Source organism: Sinocyclocheilus anshuiensis, unplaced genomic scaffold (genome assembly GCF_001515605.1).
Source record: "Sinocyclocheilus anshuiensis isolate Anshui unplaced genomic scaffold, SAMN03320099.WGS_v1.1 scaffold145, whole genome shotgun sequence".
NCBI classification, from domain to species: Eukaryota; Metazoa; Chordata; class Actinopteri; order Cypriniformes; family Cyprinidae; genus Sinocyclocheilus; species Sinocyclocheilus anshuiensis.
Window position 1 is genome coordinate 2,323,841 of NW_015537973.1, and position 13,373 is coordinate 2,337,213.

The 13,373-nt window shown below is 37.1% G+C and overlaps 1 protein-coding gene and 1 pseudogene across 2 annotated transcripts; both read left to right on the plus strand.

The window, feature by feature from the left end:
• Positions 1 to 1,487: 1,487 nt before the first annotated feature.
• Positions 1,488 to 3,886, plus strand: LOC107671193 (GTPase IMAP family member 4-like). 2 transcript variants are annotated; one of them, XM_016464084.1, is made up of 4 exons: positions 1,488 to 1,577; positions 2,523 to 2,638; positions 2,750 to 2,786; positions 2,981 to 3,886. In XM_016464084.1, the coding sequence occupies exons 1-4, from the start codon at positions 1,559 to 1,561 to the stop codon at positions 3,874 to 3,876; spliced, it is 1,068 nt and encodes a 355-aa protein (XP_016319570.1). In that variant the 5' UTR covers positions 1,488 to 1,558; the 3' UTR covers positions 3,877 to 3,886. The 2 variants fall into 2 exon arrangements, with proteins under 2 accessions (XP_016319570.1, XP_016319576.1); XM_016464090.1 differs by having other exon boundaries at positions 3,254 to 3,886.
• Positions 3,887 to 7,548: 3,662 nt separating this feature from the next.
• On the plus strand, positions 7,549 to 12,972 carry LOC107671408 (GTPase IMAP family member 4-like; annotated as a pseudogene).
• The last annotated feature ends 401 nt before the right edge of the window (positions 12,973 to 13,373 follow it).

A 13,373-nucleotide genomic window follows, 5' to 3' on the forward strand; every position in this document is an offset into this window, starting at 1 on the left:
AGATGGTAGTCTACACCAGTAATCCTTCCGGTAAAGCCAGACTAATTTAGCAAGTTTTATGAGTAAACGAAACTTTTGATAGGAAACAAAAACGAAACCCAGTTTACATCTATACATGCATGCACGATGTGCTCTTCATTTAAAGGTGAGTTGTAACTTTAAAATGGTTTATATCAACTGTTTGCATTGAAAAGAAGAAATCTGCTGATAGTAGCTATTTCATAAAAACAATTTACAGCCTTTTGAGTGATTTTAATGAGACAGCAATCGTTTATAGACAGTTGAAGCCTGATTTAAAGCAGTAGCACAACCAAACAGAGTTGGTGTGATACAAGATAAATTAGAAATCATAAAAACTGTAAGGTGAACGTAGCCTAAAACTATGACATGAAATGGCATTGTTCAGGGGCTCAAAGGCTATATGGAATATTTATTAAATAGAAAAACGGAAATATTCCAGTACTGCTGGAACTGCTGGGGAAATGGAAATTTGTAAGTGTTGTTTTTGTTTTCTAAAACGTTGCTTGATAAAATGTTGCCTCATAAAAGGAGATTTCACAGCAGTATGTCTCCACAATAATTTCCTGTCTCCCCATCACTGCATCAATCAAAAGATTAAAGCTGCAGTCCTTAAATTTCGCCATCTCTGTTTGAAAACCTGGAATTGCAGCTGTTTGCGGAATTATCTAGCTTGCGTGGGTTGTGAGTCGGCACGGCTCCAGCGCGGATGAATCTAATGTTTTGAAGAGTATGTGGCAGTCAGTCACCGCACCGGTGTGGATATTTACTGTACTTCGCAATCACAGATTCTAGCCTATGTTTTGGAATATATAACCCAAATAAGAATTTTCACCGTATATTGCCATCTGAACAAGTAAGTAACAAGTCTGCCACGTTTGTTCTGACCAACTGAGGAAAAAAGCATTACAATAAATCACACTACCAATGGTGATTAGTGAATTGGTGGGTTTTTGTTAAATGTGAGCCAAAATCATCACAATTAAAAGAACCAAAGACTTAAGCTACTTCAGTCTGTGTGCATTGAATTTATTTAATACACGAGTTTCACAATTTGAGTTGAATTACTGAAATAAATGAACTTTTCCACGACATTCTAATTTATTGAGATGCACCTGTATATAATAATAATAAAATTTTCACACAAAAATAAATGAATAGTAGTTTTTTAAATATAATAATAATAATAATTATGATTATTATTATTATAAAAAAATTATAATAATTATTATTGTTATTGTTGTTGTCATTACGTTTTAAAAAACACTATTAATTTCTTTTTGTGTGAAACTTTTTTTTAGGAAAAATATCAGTGCACCTATATTAACTAAACAGGCAACAACTGCTTGACTGATAAATCAATTTTTCCATTTATTATCCAAATATTATCATGCAGTGGCATCTTGTCTCCTGTAGATGGTAGTCTACACCAGTAATCCTTCCGGTAAAGCCAGACTAATTTAGCAAGTTTTATGAGTAAACGAAACTTTTGATAGGAAACAAAAACGAAACCCAGTTTACATCTATACATGCATGCACGATGTGCTCTTCATTTAAAGGTGAGTTGTAACTTTAAAATGGTTTATATCAACTGTTTGCATTGAAAAGAAGAAATCTGCTGATAGTAGCTATTTCATAAAAACAATTTACAGCCTTTTGAGTGATTTTAATGAGACAGCAATCGTTTATAGACAGTTGAAGCCTGATTTAAAGCAGTAGCACAACCAAACAGAGTTGGTGTGATACAAGATAAATTAGAAATCATAAAAACTGTAAGGTGAACGTAGCCTAAAACTATGACATGAAATGGCATTGTTCAGGGGCTCAAAGGCTATATGGAATATTTATTAAATAGAAAAACGGAAATATTCCAGTACTGCTGGAACTGCTGGGGAAATGGAAATTTGTAAGTGTTGTTTTTGTTTTCTAAAACGTTGCTTGATAAAATGTTGCCTCATAAAAGGAGATTTCACAGCAGTATGTCTCCACAATAATTTCCTGTCTCCCCATCACTGCATCAATCAAAAGATTAAAGCTGCAGTCCTTAAATTTCGCCATCTCTGTTTGAAAACCTGGAATTGCAGCTGTTTGCGGAATTATCTAGCTTGCGTGGGTTGTGAGTCGGCACGGCTCCAGCGCGGATGAATCTAATGTTTTGAAGAGTATGTGGCAGTCAGTCACCGCACCAAAAGGCTATAAATGATCAGCCACCTGCAGGATCCTCACATGCGATAGTCTAGTAGCTGGGACAACTTCTTTATGTTTACAGACGTGACATAATGACACATGCTCGAATTTCCCAGGAAAACCTACCCGTACCACTCAAATTAGAAGTGAATCGGGCTAAAATAAGGCGATAGTTTTGAACACTGGCTGGTTATGTACTTGCTCAACTATTGATTTCGGAACATTTTTAACCAAAAAAAAGTTACGGACTGCAGCTTTAAATAAATAAATACATAAATATATATATATATATATATATACCATGACTTTCTTTTTAGCTGTGCGGGACACTTCTCTTGGACCATCAACAACGACCTCAAAGTCTTGGGTTACATTTTTCTCCCCAGAACTACTGATACTTTGTATATTTGTCATTGCTGCAGTAGGGATTCAGGTATGCTTGAGTGTGTATTTTGTCATTTAACCACTCTAAGCTGATTATCTTTTTAACAGTAAAAGCTGCCAAATCTGATCAAATTTGTATCATTATATAAATAATTTCTAGATCTTCAAGCAACAAAAACAGGATTTGAATGATGGAGGTAAGTTATTTATTTGTCTTTTTATATATAAATTGTACAACACAAAGGTGGATGATGAATAGTATTACAATAGATTAATATAGGTATATTTCATTGTTCTTTTAAATAGATGTTTGTAAACGTAATTATATTATAATATAATAATATATAATATTATAATAATAATTCTTGTTAATGTTCAGTGCATCTTCCAGGCAATCCACTCCGGATTCTTTTGGTTGGAAAAAAAGGGGTGGGAAAAAGTGCAACAGGCAACACTATCCTGGGGAAAAAGGTTTTTAAATCTGAGATATCATCCTCCTCTGTGACTGGACAATGTGAAAAGTTTCATGCAATTATAAATGGCAGAAAAGTATCCGTTATTGACTCTCCAGGTCTGTTTGACACCAGCCTTACTGTAGATGAAGTCATTGACAGAGTTAAACTCTGTATCTCTCTCTCTGCTCCCGGTCCACATGTCTTCTTAGTTGTGATACAGCTGGGCAGATTCACAGATGAAGAAGCAGAAGCAGTAAGAATTATCCAAACAATTTTTGGTGAGGAATCTTCCATATACACCATGGCACTGTTCACTCATGGAGATCGACTGGAGGACAAAAACATTCACACATTTGTGCGGGACAACCCAAATCTGCTAAGTTTCATTAAAACATGTAGTGGACGATACCATGTGTTTAATAATGAAGAACAAAATCCTGAACAGGTCACTCAGTTGCTCGACCTGATTGATAAAATGGTCACTGGAAACGGTGGCCAATACTACACCAGTGAGATGCTTGAAATGGTAGAGAGAGCAGTTGAGAAAAAGAAACAGCGCATCCTGAAGGAGAGAGAGGAGCAGAGAAAGAACGAGCTAGCAGTTTTTAGTGGCAGACTTAAAGGAAAAGATTTTGAACAAGCAAAGAAAAAGCTGGATGTTGATTATGAGCAGCGTGCAAGAGATGACGCTGAGAGAGACCCTTCATTTTTTGAAGAAATTATCAAACTTTTAAAGGACCTATTCTATGGATTCTTGCATAAAGCCGGTTATTCTACACAGCAAGACATGTTATTTAACATTATTAAATTTACAAAAACTGGTCAATTCTAATTGTGCAAAATCTTTTACTACCTTAGTTGTTACAGAAAGTCTTTTACATCTTTCTTCTTTTGAAAGTTTTAACAAAAATAATCTATAAAATAATTTGTTCACTCAGTTTGGATCAAGCATGTGCTCATTAATTATACATCACTAAGACGCTATTTTTTATTTTTTTTTTATATTTTATTTAAGGCTACTGAGAATAATTTCAGAACTTTAACATAATTGAATATGATTTGAAATGTGGCTAAATGTTGAATGGGTTTGTACTTTTCTTTTTACACTTTTTAGTTCTGAGTGTAGCCTTTGGCCTTGTGTATGATTTGTTTTTAATAAATTTGTGCATATGCATCCTACTTAATTTTCCTGTTGTGTGTTTTTTTTAAATAAAAATCAATACAAAATAGTGTAAATAGCAAAGTGCTATATAAATGCCTCATTCATTCATTCATTCATTCATTCATTCAAAAATAATTGTTTATAGATAGTAATGATGAAGTGATAGTTGTCAGGGTATAAACCTGACTGAGAGCAGGAGTTAGTGAACTCAAACACTTATTTATTGAACAGGTTGATTAATGCAGAAATGCAGGTGAGTATAGCAATATGCAGACAGAACCATGATGGTGAAGGAAAGAAATGTGAATCACATACTAACAGCTTGGTCTGGTTAGTATGCTGGTAAGGCCACAATACACACACAGGCACAAGAAGAGATCATGGACATCCATGGACAGTGTAAGGATCCACCCAGATGGAATCCAATTGGTGGGCGAAGGTATAAAGTTCATTTAGTTTCAATTTTAGTCTAGCTCCAATTTCAATGATCATTAAATTTAGGCAGTATTTCTAATTAAAAACTGATCAAAACTATCGATTATGTATTGATTTAGATATTTGAATATTCTGGAAATTCCATACTTTCAGTTATTTGTTCATTAAGGACCTGGTATTGCTTAGCAATTCACTTGGCCAACGGTGAATGCACTGACAAATTCATCAGTTCTGGTCTTACTCAGAGAATACAGGGTGGTTATAATACCTTTAAGTATGCTGTACCCTGCTAGCAAATAACAAAAAGTGTATTCTTATTTTATAAATAATGTAGAGCATGATTTTATGTTGCCATATTCAAATAAAGGTTTAAAAATAAAAATGTTAATTGCCAAATTCAAATAAATATTTTAAAATGCAGGCTATGAATCACTAATTAAACAAGTATAGGCTATATGTTCAGCTAATTGTCAGCCTCTTACATGTATGCTTCTTCTAAACAATTAGTGAATATGCATATAAACAGCCTTTTAATTAACAAGGTGGAATAATCATGGCGGATAGTAAGACATGCAAACGTAAAAGAAAACCAAACTGGATGCAAGAGGATGTTACTTCTTGCCCAACTGGTTAATGAAAACAAGGATATAGGCTAATCAAAGCAAAATTGTCCCCGACAAGTTCTACAACAGTCATAATACCCCCGCGATTAAGGCGATATACCTTTTTAAAAGCTCATTATCGTCAAATGTTTCTAAAATGTTTACATTCCGAGGCAGATTGCTGGCAGCAGCCATTTTAGGATTGGTCTTAGTGACTTAGGAGTCCTCTTCACTACTCCTAACCTTTCACAGATTTAGGAGCTAGTTCTACTGCTGAAATGCTTTCTGAAATACTCTTAGAGCAAAAATGTAGGAGTCCTAAATTTAGGACTGACACGCCCATTACTTTGAAGATTTTTGCCTAAATCGGCATGTTGTGAGCTACTTCTAGCCATAAGATATTTTGTGTATACCGACCCAGAACAAATCAAATTTAACAATTTATTATTAGTCTGGTAAAAATGTATCATGCCAATTACATTATTAAACAATTAGAAGCCAATTCAGAATTAAACGAAACGTTCCAATTCGGATAAATACATAACATCAATTGCTCAAAGACAAATCTAAGAGATGCATACCTGACAGCAGAGAGACACACAGCAGCATGTAGTGATTCCAGAGATTCACATACGCTATAATATATATATACGCTCACAATATAAGTGACTGCTGTGAAATTAAGACCATTTTACCAATCGCACAGAGACCTTTGCAATGATACTAAACATGAAGTGGAAAAACAACATATTCACAAGATATGAGGTATATACAGTAGGTATATAGATATTCTAAGTAAACTTTTGGTGAACCCTGGTGGGGGAGAGGCAGAGAGGGCAGAGGGGAGAGGGTAAAAGGGGGTCATAAATGAACAGGGAGATATATTTGGTCAGATGGGTGTCAAGTACTCTTCTTGGAGATCTTAAAAAAAAAAAGCTGTTTTAATGCTCTTTGATGCAGCATGACAAATCGCTGTATAGGGCCTCAGTTCAAACGGCAGCACAGAGCACAAGTGAACGTGATCATCCCTTACTCTTTACTACTATTTATAACATGAAATAAACATGAATGAACATCTCATGTGTCATATAATCACTGAATCAGTGTTTCAACCGCTGAAAGATGTCAGTAAAACAGTCTGACGAGTTGGTCGGGGCCGAGAGCCATGCGAATGGAGAGAGGCCGGTGGAGTAAATGATAATGAGCAACACCTCCTTTCTCTCGCCTCATCTGTCCTTTGCCCCAGGTATGCGGCTGCTGCCATTGCAATGTATGCATGTGTACCGAACAAATACAGTGTTGTTTTAACCCCTGCATGTGCGGAACTTAATTCAAAACTTGTAGTTTTAAATATCTCCATTTTAACGAATCAACATCGATTCTTAAATCCCAAGATTGAACTTTTAGTCTGTGCTATTTCAGTTGATATGCATGAGCAAAACTTCACTATACATTATGACAGCTACTTTTTAAATGATTATTTCAACAACGAATATAATTATTATTTTTTTTAATTGTAGTTAATGTAAAAACTGCCTTAAATGCAATTGACATGTTTGCAGCCCTTTTTATTTGAGTGTTTACTATTATATCTAAAAATAAACAGCAATTGAATTTAATAGTTTGGGCTCTGTTAATCATAACCTTTAATATTATAGAAATGTCCAAGTATAGGGCTCCCTAAAGTTTACAGTATTAGCTGATAGATTTTTATCCTTAAGAAAATGTTAATTATAATTGAATTAAAAAAAAAAAAAATGGGGAAGTCGTGGCCTAATGGTTAGAGAGTCGCTTCACTTCACTTCACTTTCACTTTCACTTAAAGACAGAGCAAAAATGTCTTCAGTAAACTCCCATTGTACTTAATCAGGAAAACCGAGGTACCAAACCTTCATGTTTGTGTACTGTTACACCCTTATCACTTTCGGACGACTCAAACACTTCATGAAAGTTGACAACGAAGCTGTCAAGTGATTTGAGTGACCGGTCCCACTTGCTACCAGATCATCTCAGTCCATTAAGAACTCCAATTTAATCTATTTTGTATATTTTCAGTAATACATCAGCAATTTTACAATTTGCAAAGGTTTGTCTAATTGCAAAGCACAACCCTCTATAGGGAAGCAATCATGCTTTCCTTTGCACTGCTGCTTTGGTGGCAGGCAACACCACGTGACCCATGAATAAAAACAAGTCTAGCAGGTTTATGGTTATTTAATATTTATATAGGGACAGAGTACACAGAAACAAAATGGATATAAAAAAGGATAACACAGCATAGAAGTAAGAATTACTGGCTCCCACAATGAAAGGTGAGAGATGTGTGCACTTATTTCGTGATGTAGCTTTTTAGATTTAGTGTGTAGTTTGATAAAGTAGAAGCAGAGTTGGTACCGTTAGGAAATGTGTGACCAACACGTATATAGAATAGCATGAGTTGTCACAAACCTTTATCCAAAGCGACTTACAAATGAGGACAATAAAAGCAGTCAAAACTAACAAAAGAGCAACAATATATAAGTGCAAATGACAAGTCTCGGTTAGCCTAACGCAGTACACGTAGCAAGGTGTATATATATATATATATATATATATATATTACACACACACACACACAAAGAAAAACAAGTAGATAGAATATAAAAAATAGAAAGCAACACACACACATATATACACACACACACACACACACACACACAAAGAAAAACAAGTAGATAGAATATAAAAAATAGAAAGCAAGTGTTTGTTTGTTTGTTTGTTTTTTGTTTTTTTAAATAATAAAAAAAGAAGATAAATATAGATAAAGTAGAATTAAAATAGAATAGAAAGTGCTAGAGTTAGAGGGTCAAATAAAGGTAATAAATAAATTAAATTAAATGATTAAATTTAATTTAATAAAAGATAAAAAAGCAATAGTGGCGTAAACAAAAATGGTTTGAATGCTTGTTTATTAGCTTAAGAAATTAAAAAGACAATTTTGTGAAATATTGTAATCATTTTTGAAAGTGTTATAATCAACTTTAAAAGTGATGCTTTTGTTTGATCAAATTTATCACCAATGCCTGATTTTGACTCATTTTCATATTTTAAAGCAAGAACAACAGTTTTTACCTCACTTTCTCAATAATCGTGGAAGCCAATGAACAACAATCAAATATGTCAAAGGGCTCAACATTTGTCATGGAGCTCAACAAGTGGACAGTACTTGCTATAATTGTAGCCATAGCTGCAGTATGCATAGTGCACCAGGTATGTATTAAGAAATTTATTTAATGACAGAACAACCAGAAACCATACAACAATAGGCATAGTTCATTTGATGAATTCTCCAAAGAAAAGTAGTATTCAGTCATCTTAAGTGAGATTTCAAATCATAAGGATTCATAAGGAATCATAAGGCTTTAGTCCGAATGTCACTGGCAGCAGCAGCATAGGGAACAAGGGAAATTTACCATTGCGCAATGCCTCAGGGCTACATAAAGTTTATCTATTCTAAATCATATAAAAATCAAATGGAAAGTTGGGTTTCCGGCATCTTTAGAGAGTTTAATAAATCTTAGGTGTGGTTTGTTTTTATGTATAAAGTACAGAAGATATGACAGTTAATGGAATTACCATTACCAAGTTAGATTACATTTAAAAAGATTATTTTTTAAAAATATTTAAATATTTTATTATTTTTCTAAATATTGTAACAGAAATCCATCACCTAATTTTGGAGTTTCGAATATTACAAATCATAATTACATTTATACAATTGAAATTAATTATTACTCAAATACACTATGCCATTATAACTACATGACTGTGGAAGTAAGCAATTAAATGTTGAAAACAATAATATAATGTGATGTGAAAATATGACATATTACATGCTTGCAGACACGTGTGCAACAAAACCACAATTCGAGTGATTTAGGTACTGTGCTTTTGTTTCTCAAATACAGGTCTAAAAAATTGACAGATATAATACATACTTCTATTTATACCTTTATATGTATATGAGGGCTAAATTAAAAATAATGTAATTCTTATCAATCATCCAGGTGAAGAGCTACAGATTCTTTTGGTTGGAATAACAGGGGCAGGAAGAAGTGCAACAGGAAACACCATTCTGGGAAAAAGATATCTTCCTCCTCTGTGACTAAACAATGTGAAAAATATTATGCAACAGTTAATGGAAGAAAAGTATCACTTATTGACACACCAGGTCTGTTTGACACCAGCCTTACTGTAGATGAAGTGAACAACAGAATCAAGCAGTGCATTTTGTTCTCTGCTCCTGGTCCACATGTCTTCTTAGTTGTGATTCAGCTGGGCAGATTTACAGAAAAAGATGTAGAAGCTGTTAAGATCATTCAAAACATTTTTGGTGAGGAATCCTCCACATACACCATGGCACTGTTCACTCATGGAGATGTAATTAAGCGCAAAAACATTCACAAATTTTTGCGGAATTGGTCAATTTCATTAAAATGATCCAGAACAGGTCGCTAGGTTGTTTGAACAGATTGACAAAATAGTCACTGGAAATGGTGAGCAACATTACACCAATGAGATGCTTGACACTGTAGAGAAAGAGATTGAGGCAGAAAAATTTCACATTCTAAAAGAGAAAGAGGAGCAGAGACAGAAGGAAATAAATGTCCTGAGTGCTAAACTTGAAGGCGATGCTTTTGAAAAAGCAAAAAAACAATTGGACAATGAGTATGAACAGCAAGCACGATGGCAAGCTGAGAAAAACATTATTCGTATTCGCAATGGTATAGGTTCTCTTTTGTTAATGATGTAATTAAGAACTTTTTTCTTCAATAAGATTAAAATCAATAGCTCAAAAGAAACTTGAATCCTGAAAAGAGCAAGAGAAATTTTTTTTTAAATGTGGAATCACATGCATTATACCTCCTGCTAAACTAAAATTGAAGTAATTAAATAAATAAATACATTTATTATAGCAAGAAAAATGTATTTGTTTTATGACTTATTATTACTTCAGTAAAACATGAAACAATAGCCTAACTTACACACCCACAATTTGAATGCCTTCTCAAACAGGCAATTGCTGTGTCCCAAATGGCTCACTCGTTCACTACTGCTTATTTAGTAAATGTTTTATAAAATGTTATATGCAGGAGAAAAGGGAAAAAAGTGAGCAAATTCTAACATCATGTAAATTGAGAAAGATATTTGTACTTTACATGTACCTTTGCAAAACTGAATAGGCTGTCATCTCTCTGTGCTTTTGTCTTTTTTTGTCTCTTTTGTTGTATCAGTGCTTGACTTCTGTGTGCTCTTTTTGTGGGAGAACACTGCCACCATAAAAAAAGAAATATCATCTTTATAATTGATTTCAGTCTTTTTATAGGGTTGTTTAAGCATATAAAGACACTGTCTGAATTCATAATTGCATACTACTGTTATTGTTGCCATATAAAGATATTTCAGCTATTGGGAGAGACTAGCTACAGCACACAATCAACATGGTCATGATCTACATTACTGTCTGTCAAGCTCAAAAAATACCATAAAGTAGTTGCCTACATGTATGTGTCACACCCCAGAACTGTTTTTGTTGTTTTCATCCCTCGTGTGTTCATTGACCCAGTTTCTGTCTCTCTTCGATTAGTTAGTTCACCTGTGTCTTGTTAATCATCCTCACCTGTCTGTCCATCATCAGCACCCCTACTTTTGTTCTAGCCTGTTTAGTTGTCCCTCGTCTGGTATTGTAAATACGTTACCTCGTGTGCGTGTGTGTTCCTGCCCTGTTTGGATTACCCTTGTTGTGGAATCATTAAAGATTATTGTACTATTCGTCTTCATCGTCGTCCTGCCTCATTCCACACACCGTGTTGTGACAGAATACTGGACCTAAAAGCGAGAAAGGATTTTTTGTTTTTTGCTTGGAAAGTTTTTCTTTTGAGTGTTTATGTTCGACCTAGAGCTCAGCCAGCCATCACCCCACTTCGTGGAGCGTCAGCCCGAGCTCACCGCTGACAAAGAGCTAGAGCCCGCCGCGACCGACGAGCCATCACCTAATGGAGCGACAGAGCTGAGGATCGCCCCAGAGCCTGTGACATCAGAACAGGTGCGAGAGCCAGCTACATCACACGCGACGGTGGATGTTACAGTGGAGCGTGAGGGTGCGGAGGAAAGCCCTGCGCACAGCATCGCCGCTGAGGGTGAGCTATCACTGAACTCAGAGGACAATTTGGATTTATATGCGGATATGCCTTGTCTTCTCCCGCCATCATCATCTGTCTGTCCCGTCATGACCACGGAGGTCGTGATTGAATCATCTGTCCTGAAACGACCACGGCGGTCATATTTGAACTGTTTGTCTGTCTGGAAATACCTGTCTGCCCTGATCTGTCTGCCTTTATTACAACGACCACGGAGGTCGTTTCCCCTGTCGCTGGCACTCCTGGTGCTAGGCAGCACACACTGTTCCTAAGCCCCCTGAGGATTCTGAACTCCCGCCCAGCCTCCCTCTCCCACCACCTCTGCACCAGTCCTCACTATCGCCACTGCTGTCTTCTGGCAGCCCCTCTGCTCACCCTCAGCCCACCATCTGTGCGGTGGGATCGCTGTGGGTCTGCCAGTCTCCATCGGCGTCGTAGCTGGAGGATCCCTTGTCTCCGCCTCCAGCCTCTGAGTCCTGGACTCCACCTCGACCCTTCGACACAGCAGCTCCATCATGACTCCTAGCTCCCTCCTCTCCACTGTGGCCCGTCAGTCCACCAGCTCCGCCGGGCTCCCTCGTCCCTCCGGCTCCACCTTGGTCAGTCGTCGCCCATCCGCCGCCTCGGGACTCCACTCCTCCGGCTACACCTCATCCCTCCGGCTCTGTCAGGCTCCTCCTTCCCTCCAGCTCCACCTTGGTCCTCCGTCACTCCGGCTCCACCACGGCCTTCCAGATCCCCACCTCCGCTTCGGTTGCCAGAGCCATCTGCTCCGCCTTGGTCCTCCGGATCCTCCCCGTCACCCTGGCTCATCGGCCCTCAAGTCCCTCCTGTCTTCTCCCTGACTCCTCTCTCCGTTGTCTCCACCCTGGACTCTGTTCGTCGTCCTTCTCCTGGGTGTCCGTCCTCCGCTGGAACCTCCACCTGTATTGTCTGCCTGCCTTTTTGCCGTCCCCTGTCACCATCCCATATCCACTCCTTTGCCCTCCTCCTTAGTCCCCTCCATCCCTCCTTTTGTCTCTGCGGCACTAGGTCGCGCCTTCCCGGGAGAGGGGCAAACTGTCACACCCCAGAACTGTTTTTGTTGTTTTCATCCCTCATGTGTTCATTGACCCAGTTTCTGTCTCTCTTCGATTAGTTAGTTCACCTGTCTTGTTAATCATCCTCACCTGTCTGTCCATAATTAGCACCCCTACTTTAGTTCTAGACTGTTCAGTTGTCCCTTGTCCGGTTTTGTGAATACGTTATCTCGTGTGTGTGTGTGTGTGTGTTCCTGCCCTGTTTGGATTACCCTCATTGTGGAATCATTAAAGATTATTGTAATATTAATCTTCATCATCGTCCTGCCTAATTCCACACACCGTGTTGTGACAGTATGCTTCTTGCTCTGTATTACAGTCTTTTGAAGCCATAACACAGCTTTTTTTCCAAGGACATGATGAAATGAAGTGATTATTCATAAAATCTTTCCTCTTGCCGTTTGCAGGGCACACCTGCCAACTGTTTTCATTCAGGTGGATGTGCAGCATTCAGAATCAGAATCAGAATGAGCTTTATTGCCAGGTATGTTTACACATACGAGGAATTTGTTTTCGTGACAGAAGCTCCACAGTGCAACAGAATGACAGTGACAAGACAGGACATAGATAATAAAATGAATAATATACAAATATACAAAATAGACAATGTACAAAATAGCAAAAACACAACATATAATATAGACAATTATGTATGTACAGGTATGATATGTGCAATTTTGAAATGTAAAAAAGTATGTGTGTTAAATAAATAAATGTATAGTAGTGTTGTGTGTTCCACGTTTATTGTCAAGTGTTCATGAGATGGATTGCCTGAGGGAAGAAACTGTTCCTGTGTCTGGCCGTTCTGGTGCGCAGTACTCTGTAGCGTCGACCAGATGGCATCAGTTCAAAGAGGGAGTGTGCTGGATGTG

What these genes read in the sequence shown, in the direction of transcription:
- LOC107671193 (XM_016464084.1), top strand. An exon ending in TTGCTGCAGTAGGGATTCAG is followed by an intron (nt 2,639 to 2,749) that starts GTATGCTTGAGT and finishes AATAATTTCTAG; the next exon opens with ATCTTCAAGCAACAAAAACA. An exon ending in ACAGGATTTGAATGATGGAG is followed by an intron (nt 2,787 to 2,980) that starts GTAAGTTATTTA and finishes TGCATCTTCCAG; the next exon opens with GCAATCCACTCCGGATTCTT.